Source organism: Melanotaenia boesemani, chromosome 5, assembly GCF_017639745.1.
Source record: "Melanotaenia boesemani isolate fMelBoe1 chromosome 5, fMelBoe1.pri, whole genome shotgun sequence".
NCBI lineage: Eukaryota > Metazoa > Chordata > Actinopteri > Atheriniformes > Melanotaeniidae > Melanotaenia > Melanotaenia boesemani.
In genome coordinates, this window is record NC_055686.1 from 39,112,645 (window position 1) to 39,125,961 (window position 13,317).

At 38.7% G+C, this 13,317-nt stretch overlaps 1 protein-coding gene across 1 annotated transcript; it reads left to right on the forward strand.

The window, feature by feature from the left end:
* The first annotated feature begins 7,468 nt into the window (after positions 1–7,468).
* Positions 7,469–12,905, forward strand: LOC121640405 (sterile alpha motif domain-containing protein 9-like). Its single transcript, XM_041986119.1, has 3 exons — positions 7,469–7,492; positions 9,111–9,208; positions 10,313–12,905. Exon 3 carries the CDS (start codon positions 10,359–10,361, stop codon positions 12,456–12,458), a length of 2,100 nt encoding a protein of 699 aa, XP_041842053.1. The 5' UTR covers positions 7,469–7,492; positions 9,111–9,208; positions 10,313–10,358; the 3' UTR covers positions 12,459–12,905.
* The last annotated feature ends 412 nt before the right edge of the window (positions 12,906–13,317 follow it).

A 13,317-nucleotide genomic window follows, 5' to 3' on the forward strand; every position in this document is an offset into this window, starting at 1 on the left:
AAAAACTTGGCAATTTTAAGAGTGCTGCATCCCTCTGCAAGACATCTCACTATTTTTGACTTTTCAGAGTCTGTCAAATCTCTCTTCTGACCCATTTTGCCAAAGGAATGGAAGTTGCCTAATAATTATGCACACCTGATATAGGGTGTTGATGTCATTAGACCACACCCCTTCTCATTGCAGAGATGCACATCACCTGATATGCTTAATTGGTAGTAGGCTTTCAAGCCTGTACCGGTTGGAGTAGAACAACATGCATAAAGAGGATGATGTGATCAAAATACTCATTTGCCTAATAATTCTGCACACACTGTAGACAAATGCATTAAACTGGTCATTAATTTAAAATCAATAAAGATTCTTTATTTATTCGTAATTAATTTAGTCATTAATTTAAAAACATGATTTATAGAATAGAATAGAATAGAATAGAAGTAGTTTCTTGTCCCATCAAGGCAGGATATTTGTCTTTGGTCTCATCAATAGTGATAAAAACATAATACATACAATACACACTACAAAACAAATGCTAATCATTGTACAAACACACTCCGCTGTGAGGATCTCAGGCTGATCCGACCTTCTACATTCAACCTGCTCTCTAAAAAAAGAAAATTCATTCACTCCCATGTAAACGTCCAGTAAATGAGGGATTTTATTCTTGGCATGCTGTGGCTGATGCTGATGGACAAACTGTTTAACAACCTCATCAGTCAATTTATTGCACTACATAATGCACATTAGTTAAGTTAAATTAGGTAACATGAGCTCTTTGTCCAGCCATTTCTCATATGTGCTGTAGCCACACATTCAGAAGGTTCATCATATAAAATGAGCGAGCGTCATGTGTTTTGACACATGAAGGATAATTATGAAATTATTTTATAAGCCATTAGAGTTTCTTGTTTTAAGACGTCCTTGTGCTCTTGTGAATTTCCCACCACAAGGTGGCGTCCTAAATCTAATTTTGTTTATAAAGAATCCAACAAACTGTAGAGTTTTATCATTGTTATATATGAATTAAATCATGTTATTTTCATGCCATAAAGTCAGTTATTTTATACTAAAAAAGATCAAAGTAGTTCTGTAACACTGTCCAGTTATTTATCCCTCACATAAATGATCTTCATCACCATATTGATTTATTAAATTTGCCTCATGTGTTGCCTTGATGTGTGTTTATTTTGATTAGAATTCACTCTTTTCCTGCAGTAGCCTTCACTTAAAGCCTAATCACACCACTGCCTGAAAACCGATAACTTTGCATGAAGTGTGAATAATTTACCTCTGAAACCCCAAAACACTGGGCTCTGGAGACTCTAAACCACAGAGGAAGAGCATTCCAGGTCCTTCACAGTTCTGATGATAAATCATTAGATCTCATGATGAGAGTGTGACACCATGTCTCTTTGTTCTTCTTTCTTCTTTATTTTTTTCATTACTATAATGTCTCCATATCTAGAAGTAAACACTTCATGATGTTCTACAGGCCAAAAGTTTTCAAAGTGTGCTGAGGAGATATTACATTATTAAAAGGTTAATCTAAAGATTATTTTTTAAATCTGTTTGGATTTACTTTATTTATTTTTAGAAAGTAATAAATACCCACAGAGACATTTTGTGGTTGTGTAACAGGGTAATGTGTGGTTATCTTGGCTCTCTTGCTAATATTTATGGATTAAGCAACACAATCCTGATAAAAGAGTGTAGCAAAACTAAACCAAAAGTTGGAGTGAGTGTGAAGTGTTTTGTTCCTAAAACTTTATTTCAGGGTAGGCTGAGTCTCAGACCTTTACATCCTCTAAGATTCCTCTAAGTAACGCCTTTAGAGTAATTGAACAGCTTTATTACTGCACTCGTTTTATAGACATGCTAAAATATAAGAAAGCATTCCTAAAATGATGATGATGATTATGATTGTTACCATGTAAAGAAACACCAGTGAGTCAATGAGGTTTGTTCAAAGATCTGTCAGATTGTCTGAGACAATAACGTTTTCTTTCCTGAGGCTGCTCATATTCAAATGTTTGCTTTGCAGTGAGGCTTTTACATAAATTAACACCATCGTGCTTCACTGCAAGTCTGCTATTACACTCAAATATGGAGCTGGAAATGATTATTTTACTTCAAATAAAGACATGAAGTTTCTTAACATGACATGTCAGCTGACAGCCAATCAGAGAGGTGATCACATGACTGCAGCCTTCCAGATAAACTGAACCAAGAAGCAAAAACTCAAAGTGAATTCATCATCTGCTACATCCACTTACTCCAATGCAGGGTCATGAAGGGGCTGCTATCAGGCAAGAGGCAGGGTACACCTGGGTACACCTGGGCACACCTGGGTACACCTGGGCACACCTGGGCACACCTGGGTACACCTGGGCACACCTAGGTACACCTGGGTAAACCTGGGTACACCTGGGCACACCTGGGCACACCTGGGTACACCTGGGCACACCTAGGTACACCTGGGTACACCTGGGTACACCTGGGCACACCTGGGTACACCTGGGTACACCTGGGTACACCTGGGCACACCTGGGTACACCTGGGTACACCTGGGCACACCTGGGTACACCTGGGCAGCCCCTCATGTTCACACTCCTAAGATCACTTTATAAACTCCAAACAAGCTTTTAGGAAACCGGAGAGAAACCATGCCTACATGGGGCCAAGGAATCAGGAACCACCACCTGCCCCAGAAAAACAAATTACCTAAACAAATCACATATTCTTGAATAAATGGACTAAAATCTTAGTTTAAAATGCAAATACAGTAACACCGCCATGTTTCAACCCATAAAGCAGAACCTAATGAAGTCCAGGAAACCAGCTCTGATCTGGTCTGCAGACTGGCTCCTCATTCAGCGACCATCAGCTGCAACCAGATGCATGTTAGCACAACATCACTAACACAGAAAAAGCAAACGTTTGAACACGAACGAGAAAAACAAACTTCATGGAAATGAATGTTTCTTTGGCAGCAGGAACACGTTTCTGTACTAAAGTACTAAAGAAGGCTTGAATTATACTTGATGTATGAGTTACTAATCATGTTAAAATAAATAACTGCTCATGTATAGATTTATTAATGAATCTGTAAACAAATTCATTTATACCTGATTTTTGTTTGCTATTTTCAAGCGTGACGTTTTAGTAAATGACTGGAGTAATTACATAAATGTGAGATAAACAAATATCTGAAAAGCAAGTTAAAAGTTAAAGTTCACCTCAGCTTTATGAACAAATGTTTTATTCTAATTAAAGTATGTGTTAGAGGAAAGAAGACTTTTTCTTTTTGTAGTTTTGAAGATATTAAACATATCGCAAACATTTTGATTAGAGGAATATTTTATGCTTTTGATGGCTGACAGCTGAAGCAGAGTTATCCACCAACGGTAACTAATCCGCTTTTAATTATTTCTTTAATTAAGTGAATTAAGATAGTTTAATCTGACGTTTACTGTCTGGCCCAAACCAAAAAAAGTCCCATTCTAATATTTTGTTGGACCAGCTTTGATTTGCCTTCCGTTTGCTTGGATGAGCAGCGCCGCCACGTTCATTCAGTTTTCACCATGATCTTATGACCCCGTTTTAAAATCCAGTCCTGCTCATCATGGGGCGAAAGTCTGGACTCTGCAGTGGACAGTCCATATCTGAAAATGTTATTTCATCCTCTCTAACCCACTCGTTCTGAGCCTGATGAACCCTGTGTTTATGCACCATAACAAACACAACAGATAGTAATGTGGCTCTGACCTGGCAGCACCAGATCTTCATTTAAAGAAACTGAGCAAACGGAGGTCGGAGGTCAGAGGTTGGTGTCTCCCCCTTTGTTATAGACCATTCTGTGTGTTAATTGTAGGTTTTAAGGGATAACTAAAAAATGCTGAAGGGAAAGAATACTTTCCCAAAATGCTAAATATGAGGCCCTTAAACTTTCTTGCCGACACTATTTAAGGTCCATTAGAACATGTTGACAAAGAAACAGGTGTGTGTGTCTTATATCACACGGCTTTGCACAATAAACCAGCTCTGCTTGTTTCTGGCTGAATCACTTTTGTTTCTCTGTAAACCAGAAAACTAACAACAATCTAACAGCCCATCCAGTCGCTCTGTTTCTATGTCAGGCTACGTTTAGTATGTAAAAGTTGTTTTTACCCTAAACTTTCAGCCCTGCAGCTGACGTATAAAAATTTACTTTAAATTAAAAAATTTTTCTTAGCAGTCTGACCTGACTAGCCGGTCCGTTTATGTGTGGTTTATGTTTGGTATTGTGTATTATTTCATCTGTCTAACCTCAACAAGGTTCTTTCTGGGAGAAATTTGCATGTTTTCTTCAAGTAAGTAAGTAAGTAAATGTTTATTTATATAGCACCTTTCAAGATAAAATCACAAAGTGCTTAACAATAGGATAAAACACTAAATAACAATAATACAGAGAGAATAAAAAGTTTTCTGGGTCCTCTGGCTTTCTCCCACAGTCCAAAAGCATGCATACTACTTTAGCTGGTGTGATTGGTTGGTTGTTGAGTTTTGTTGGTCCTGTGATGGACTGGCAGCCTGTCCACCGTGTAAAAGGATGGAGGATTTTTTATCTGTAACTCCTGGTTGGATGTAGAAGAAAGAATAAAAGATACCAATGTGATAGTGGAGCAAAGCTGTTTTAATCATCACATCAAGACTGTAACAGGCATAACAGACTTGCACAATAAATAATAATTTAGCTAAATAACGTACAGATTTATAAAACACAGTGTCATATGTCTGCAAAACTAATTCATACAAAACCAGGGTAATTTAGCACAGTACTGGAAAAGCCAAACTTTGCTCCAGGAAATATTAGCAACAAAAACCAAACAATATAAAAAGAAAAAAGAAAGCAAGCAAACAAAAGAAGAAAGTTATATTTATAACTGTGTTTTAAAACGACTGCTCTTGTTTCAGGCCTTAGATCCGGAAGAGAAATAAAAACAAGCTTTGTAATGAAATGAAAGTGAAAGAATCCCTCCTGCTGCAGGTGAGAAAAAGAAACTAAGACAAAAACAGGGACAAAGAAAACCAAAGCAGTCCTCACATGTTCTCATGTTCTTGCAGCTGCAGTTCCAGCTGGAGAAGAAAAGTTTGACTGAGGTCAAAATGAGCTGCGAGCTGACCGGCGTTACAGTAACTTACTGCCCAACGCTGGTTTTAAATACCAGTTAGTTTACAATAAACTTCACGACTTAATACTGTTGCTGTTTTATCTAAAAAGTCATCCTGAACACCAACATAACTGCAACAGAGGCCTTTACAGGAAACCAGGACCATTTCCGGAGAAACACCACCTGCAGGCTTGGCTGCATCTGGTTTTTCAGGTCTGATCTAAAGAAGATGATTTTACTCAAACAGAAACACGAGTGTTAAAAAGAATGTCAGGAAATGAACTAGAAAAACAAACATTAAAGAAAACAACAAAAACTAAAAGAAAATTTGGGATTTTTGCTTGTTTAACATGGAGAAATACTAATAATCATGTTAGCTATATATTTATTGATTTCTTTATCCAGGAAGCTGGAGCCCATCCCAGCAAACAGCAGGTGAGAGGCAGGTACACTTGGACAGGTCGCCAGTCCATCGCAGGGCCACCACTCGCTCCGCTGGAGAATTTAGAACGATCAGTTAAACACCTTTGGATGGTGGGAGGAAGCCAGATAAATAACTATGAATGAATTTTAGTAGAATAGGGCCACAACAACACGAGCCGACAGTTTCCTTTTAACTCATCCTAACAAAATGACAAGAGGCAGATCCTCCCAAAGACATTATTTTAACCTTTGACCGTTCCCCAGTTAGAAGATATAGAGAACAAATGGTACCAACCTGTGCAGAAATGGTCTTTTTGGAGCCCTTAAGTGTCTAAAACCTTTTAAATTTTGTTCTGCTTCACTTTATCAGACTTTTGCAGAGATAATGTTCATGTATTGATCTATGATTGGATGGATTAGAGCTGCAGATGCACCGTTCAGAAGGGATATTAATACTGTGTTTGTATATTTAGTAAATAAAATGTTTGAGATCCGCTGAGTTAAGAGACTGTTTATATATATTTATATTTAGGCAAGCCTGACAATCTTGTATTTTGTCACCAGTAACACATACAGTCATATTTACATGTGTCACCAAATCTCACGAGTGTCGTCTTTATTATGATTGTAAAAGTATTCAGATGGACTTCGGGGTTGCAGAGATACTTTTAGAAGAAATGAAGTTCATACTTTCATAATTGTTTTGTTGTTACGACTATTGCAAACATGTTTTGTGGATCACATTGTGTAAATCTTACTTTGTACCTACGCCTGATCCTTTAACACTTTCCTTTAATACTTGTGTAGAACACTTATACCCTCAGTCCACAGCTTGCATTAGGCCACACGGTCCACACATCGCAGCTCTTCGTGTGCACACACCCTCGTATCCTTGTTAAAACAAGGGATGTGCACACAGAGACAGATGAGATACAGGTGTGTAGGTTTCATGGATCTCTCATGGCTTGGTACATTCAACCAGTTCTGCTTGTTTCTGCCTGAATTCCTTTGATTTTACAGTAAAATTAAACTGGCCGGTTGGTGGTGAGTGTCACTGGGTGATGTGCAGTTTTTCTATTTTATTTCTCTGCTGCTGATGATTATTGGATTGATAAGAGCAGCACGGGTCAACTAAACAGACGCTGTTGGTCATTAAACCAAAACAAGATGGTTGGCAAAAAGCTAAAGTAAAGTGGAACCCACATCAGGAAACACATTCCTTACACTAAACACACTGGTGGATTTGTGGTTATGTTAGCTGGTAATTCTAGCGTGTACCAGGAATTAGGCTCCAGCATCCCTGCGACCCTGAAATGGATGAAGGTGTTTGAAAATGAAAGTAAATGGACTTAGTGTACTCTCTTTACTCTACCTGCCACATTCACCCATACTCATACGGGCACGCTGGGAGGCTAACTGGAGTTAGGTGTCCTGCCCAAGTCAGGGGGGGCCTAGAATCGATCTACCAACCTTCCGGTTGGAGGAAGTCTGCTCTTCCTCCTGAGCTCCAGCTGCTACTGATGGACAGATGAAAGGTATAGAAAATGAATGAAGGAGTATGATGTTTATAGTGGCTAGAACTCCTGGCATAACCACTCTGAAAAGAAAAAGCACATCTAAAACGTGCAGGGCCGACCTACGAGGAGCTTTACTGGAAAACTCTGCTTTACAGGAAAGCAGGACTTAAAAATATTTCTGAAGAAACACAACTTATAGGCGGTACCTTGTCTTTCAGTCACGAGCTATGGAAGCTATTTTAATCCCAGTGATAAATCTGCTGTCATCTACGTGTGAAGGAGTGCTGAGACTAAGTGACACACAATCATAAAAGAATTCATGGTATGTAGCAGGCGAGGTGGAAGCTGTTATAAACAGCCGTGTTCGCTCTTCAGTCACCTGCACTACAGCTGGAACTGAAACAGGTAACAACATTTTCAATCAGCTCATCAGAGGGAGTGTGTGTGTGTTTGATATATTCTCTAAAATTTGTTCTTAATGGGTGAATGTGATCGGAGTTTATATCTATCTATATAAATGCATTGTTTCAGCTCCTTGTTAAGCTAGAGGATAATTACTTTAAAACCATGCATTTGATCTTTAGTTATCATTCTGGTTGTTTTTGTCTTTTCTGGTGAAAGTAGCTCTCCAGCTCTCTGTATTTTAAAACGAGGCTCTCATTCAAGGAAACAGTGTAGATAAATGTCCATGTCCATGTTAGGAGGGAGCACAGCTTGATTTTCTTCCTGTTTCATGTCGTAGAGTTCGTAGCATTATGCGTTCCGTTCTTCTTCTCTGCACCTGGTTTCATTTGCTTCTTGTTGCATCCCTGCTCCCTCAGTGCATGCTTACCTCCGGCTTTTATTTATGTATTTTCCTCTGCCCAGTCCTCATTGTTTCCATGTAGTCACTCCCTAGCCGACCTCTCCTGGTGTTCCCTCGTGTTTTATGTTGTCATTAGTGTGTTTCAGAGTTTTGGTTTCTTGTCTTTAGCTGTTCTTCCTGTTTAGTTGAATCTATCCAATAATCCATCTTTTCCAACATCCCCCTGCCTCTGGCTCCGTCCTGTATTTGGGTCCCTCCTCCACACAGACACTTTGACATTTGTGTTTAAATGTGGCAGGTAAAAGTAAACATTTAAGACTCAAGTACAGTAAAGCCATGTTTGTCCTGTGTTACTACAACTTCTGGAATGTTTGCTTGTGATGAATTCATGATGAATGAAGACTTTATGTGCAAAATAAAATAAATAAGATATATAACATTAATAGAAATAGACAAGAAACACAAAAGGCAAAATATATACTATATATTTATCTTTTTTTGTTATATATATATATATATATATATATATATATATATATGTGTGTGTGTTTTCTTATTCTTCTTTTCATCCTTCTATAGTCCAAACACTATCATTGTCAAATAACTAAAAAGCTCAAAAGCTCTTGAACGTTTTCTGAGCTGATGAAACTTTATGGAGACCAACTATGTTCTATTATTTTAAGAAGCTGAATTTTCTGAATGTCAATAGAGCTTTTAGTTGCTGTGGAAGTTTGATAGTACAAGCCAATGATTTGGTAACCTTGGTGTGTTTATTTGCTTCTGGTTGTGACCACTTCAACAAGATAACTCGACCCTTTTTATATTTGTCAAGAAAAAAATGATCCTCCAATAAAAATGGAGAAAGCAGGGTATAACTGATACTCCTGGATTATCTTTAATTTCAGTGTTTGAAACTGAATGAAATAACTTTTTAAAAAAGAAAATAATACCCATTTCGGGATCTTTTAAGAACAGAAATTACAGAGGCAAACATGATACGTTTCAGTTCTTGGCAGAGAATCATGGCTTTTAGTAGCCATGAAGGCTGCTGGTCCATCCAGTCCCTCCCCTCGAAGCTGCTGATGGACCAGCATCTACTAGAAGCTGAAAGTGAAGCGGGACGCAGAGTGCCGCCTGGATCATTCAGCTGATGTGTCTAAAACAAGGGCTAATTAGGATTTTATTCTTCCTGATATGTAAACCCCGTTTACGTTTCAGCTTCCTCTGAGGATCCTTCCTGCTGCGTTTCTCTGCTTCCTGTCTACAAATGTTGGGAGACAAGATGGATAACAAGAGGACAGCCCTGTTATACTCAGGTGAGCGCAAAATATAAAACAAATAAATAAGATAAAAGAATATTTTTCCCAGAAGCTATAAATTTACCGTCACCCTCAGTGTCACCCCGGGCTTCTCACCTGTTTTCACTCTAGTCAACACACAGGAACACTTTTCAGTTGGTTCACATTTTCCTGATCAAGTTCCTCATTATTCTTCTATGATATCAGGACGAACTACAGCTTCAGTAACCCTGCCTGATCTGACACAGACCCAGAGTGGAACTGTGTACAATAAACAGCAGCAATAAATAAAATAAAAATAAATAAATAACTGTACCAGCTTGATTTTTATGGGGAACCTAATTTACACAGAAATGTTAGATTTCATTTTCAGGCTGTACATAATTTTCCCGTGAACAGGTGTGTGACGTGCAGGTCCCCTCTTTTCACCTGCACTACGCCCCCTTGAGGTGAGGCAGAGTACTGCCTGCTCACCTGCTGACTTTCTCTGCACTTTATTGTACGATAACCAGGAATAATTCTCTCACAAACACATTAAAGACGTTACACAGACGGTGGAGAGTCGTGGTGTATAACACATATTTCTGTAATGTTCATGTTGGATATGCTGAAGACCAGAAACGCGTCATGAACCCAGTTTGTACTGGATCACCAGTCAGAAAAGGCCCAGCTCGCCGCAGCCTCACCCGGGGTTTCTGCCCTGGATCTGATCAGGAAATACTCAAATCCAATGATTTTTAATTAATAAAATGTCAGAAGAGAGTCCTACTGAAAATGCATTTTAACACAGATCAGTGGAAAACATTAATATTGCCTCTCCTGACCGCACATCACTGCTTGCTACACAGAAAACTTACATCCCTGTCGTAGCTCCTCCATACGTCACCTTTTAAATGTGGGCATTTCTGACCAATTTATCACCGTTATTTTCACATGTAAAACTTATACCAGAGCTGTACCCACAGTGACGCTCTGTCTGAGAGCTTATGAGTGTGTGATGAGTGGGGAGGGAGAATGTGTTGTACATCTACTTGTTCTGGGTGTTTAATACATCACGTCTGGATACATCATTATATATTTTGAAACAGCATGTTTACCACTCTCTTATCTTTAACTCTGCAGGTGTCTGAACACGGCTGATTTTTAAGCTAAACATCAGGTTTTCGCCATGGAAACTAACTTCGAAGAACATGAAGGCTTCCTGGATGATGATGAAGCAGATATTTTATTTGAGAACTGTGAACAGCTCATTTCAGAATATGTACAAAATAACATTTTATCCAACAACACCAAACTGTTCTCTATATTGGCACTATTGAATGCATATGTTCCTGACTCTTACCTGTGCATGGAGGAGTGTCAACGGATCCTAGGACCACCTGACCCAATTGATGGAGGCCCCCCATTTGAAGAAAGAATGGCTCCTTTTATTAACCTACTCAGTCCAAGTCCTGAACAAGTATGTTTGATTCACCAGGTGATTGCAAAGCGATCTGTGGAGCTGCTGGCTGGGTTGGGCATGTCCAGAAGTGTCATGGTCATGAAATGCATGGAGTGTCTTTGTAGAGGTATTAACTCTGAGTCATGTGTAATCCAGTTCATCAAGGATTTGTTGACAAAGAGAGAAATGGGTGAGAACTGGAAAGAAAAGTTCTCAAGGCTAATTACAGACATATTAGTTGAAGAACATTTTTATCAAGCTGTACAAGTCTTGAGTTTGGCATCATTTAAATTTAGACAAATGCACATTTTCCCCCAAACTGTTGCTCGTCTGTGTTATGTAGGAAGATACCCCCCTGATTATAAAAAAGCAGAACAATGGGCAAAGAAAGCCATCAGAAGAGCTCAAAACAACTCCTATGTTGCTGATACTCTTGGACAGTTGTATAAGAACCTTTTAAGAAAGACAAGGCAACAGAGAAATTTTGTAGAAATGGCTAGAAAAGCTTTCAGAGCATTTAAAGATGTGGAGGAGAAAGCTGAGAATGAAGAAGGACCAGAGATGAATGAAATTGCTGGAACTGTGAACATCTCTTCTTTCTTCAACAACAGAGGCCTTTTTGGTTTCATTCAAGTTGCAAAGACAGTCACTGACAAACTCGGAAAGACCGGCGCCACAACTTATTTTCCACATCTAGGAGAAGAAGTCAAAAAGAAGTTTGAGTTTTTTGAATGGTATTTGTGCTACTCCAAGCCTGACATGACAACCGTGGAGCCAGATTACTTCTGGAAGGATGTTGCTCTTTGCTATGAATGCTACACAGAAAGAACAGCGGCTGACTCCACAAGCTTTGCGGGTCTTCTCGATTGTCTGAATCACAGCCTTTTCACATCGAAGGAAAAGCGTGCTGGGTTTAACGAGACTGAGAAAACAAAGTCCACCTTGGAGACAGTCCGAGATCTTCTGAAAGCTGCCTATGAGGAAAATGCTGATGACGTTAAAATGGCGGAGAGGTACATCCTCTCCAACATCATCTTAAACAACAAGATGCCCAATTCTCCCCAGCACAGCCTGGTGAGAGAACTTCAGACGATCATTCACTGCTTCCTGCACAGTGAGGTGTCACATCAAAGTCCTGAGTTCTACCTTTTACTTCTGCTGCTGTTTTGGCCAGAGGAACAGCTCCAGGTGCAACAAAAGGACGAGGAAGAGTTGAAACAAGAGACTTCAGAGGATGATGAGCTTCAAGACAGAACTTGGGACGATGAGGATGTTGATGAGAATAATGACACGGAAAGAGAATCTGCAGAAGTTTCTCCTGACCACACGTTTGACCCTGACCCTCAACAATATGTCACTTTCATGGAAGGAGCATTTGAGAGACGTGGCTATGCCAAATACTTCAGAGGACGTTACCTGCTGCCACTGTTCTTTCTGGGAAAGGACTCAGGACTGAGCAGATGGATTCACAAGTCAAGGCTGGACGCAATTGTGGAAAGAAAAGTAGATGCTGAGCTTGTTAACGTACAAAATAAAACACAAAAGAAGAAGAAGAGGATCAATGATTTGTGGTTCAGTGGGAAGGTGTGGCATGTTCCAGAAATCAAAGATATCCTCTTCCCTGTCTCAGTAGAGCCATGCAAGCCCTCTGCAACAGATAAAGACGAGGAAATGTTTGTTTGTGCAGGAGGGAAGAAAATAAAGGCTCGGACAGCGAGTGAAGCAGATGGTCCATCACAAAGCCCCATGCTGTTTTATCTCGCCTTCAACATCCGGGGTCCGGTCATCTTCAAAGTAGGAGCCTCTGGAGAAGACAGTGACTGTTAGTGAAGACTTAAAGACTGCGAGGATTACACGCTTTTAAACAGCAATACAATGTGCTGGACAGAAAGTAAAATGTCTTCATGCAAAAGTAAAAAAAATCCTCAAACCTCCAGAGAAACTATGTTCCTTTTTTTGGAAAAATAAAAGGTTTGTGACCAGATAAGAAGTTAAATATGTTTTAAATGCAGGAAGTTATTCTTGATTATTGGATTTTGTGAAGGTTTAGATGTTTGGATATTTTTATTAAACAACATTATCCTAATCATTACCGTGAAGTGGTGAAAACTGTTAATGAACGATGATTAATATGATGCGTTTTTCTGAAACTTGTTGCAACAATAAAGAGCGCACGTAAAATATAAAGATTTAAGGTTGAATTTACATTTATGTTTTGGGCTGCATTTCAGTTAAATTTTTTTTATATTATTTAATATTTTTGTGTTTTTTTCTATGTGTGGTGTTATTTTAGCAATAAAAACTATATTTGTAATTGATTATTTGTTTGTATTTGTTCTATTGATTGATTGATTATTAACTGCCACTTTACTGGGTGCATTGAAACCTGTGGGGGAGTGAAAGTGACACAATGAATTAATTATATCATCAAATAATTACTTAAATGTGTCATTAAATAATTAAAATGATAAATACATTAATGTGTTATTAAATTTAACATTAATTCATTAAAAATACTCATGAATGTATGTAAAAACATATATAATTATGTCAGTATTTAATTAATTATTTCAGTATTGAATTGCTCCTGTGCTGCAGAGCATCATGAATTTAATAAATCTGTCAACCGAGTCCATCAAACTCAGTGGACGGGGCTAATGCTAGTCCAGTATGATCCATTGCTTTG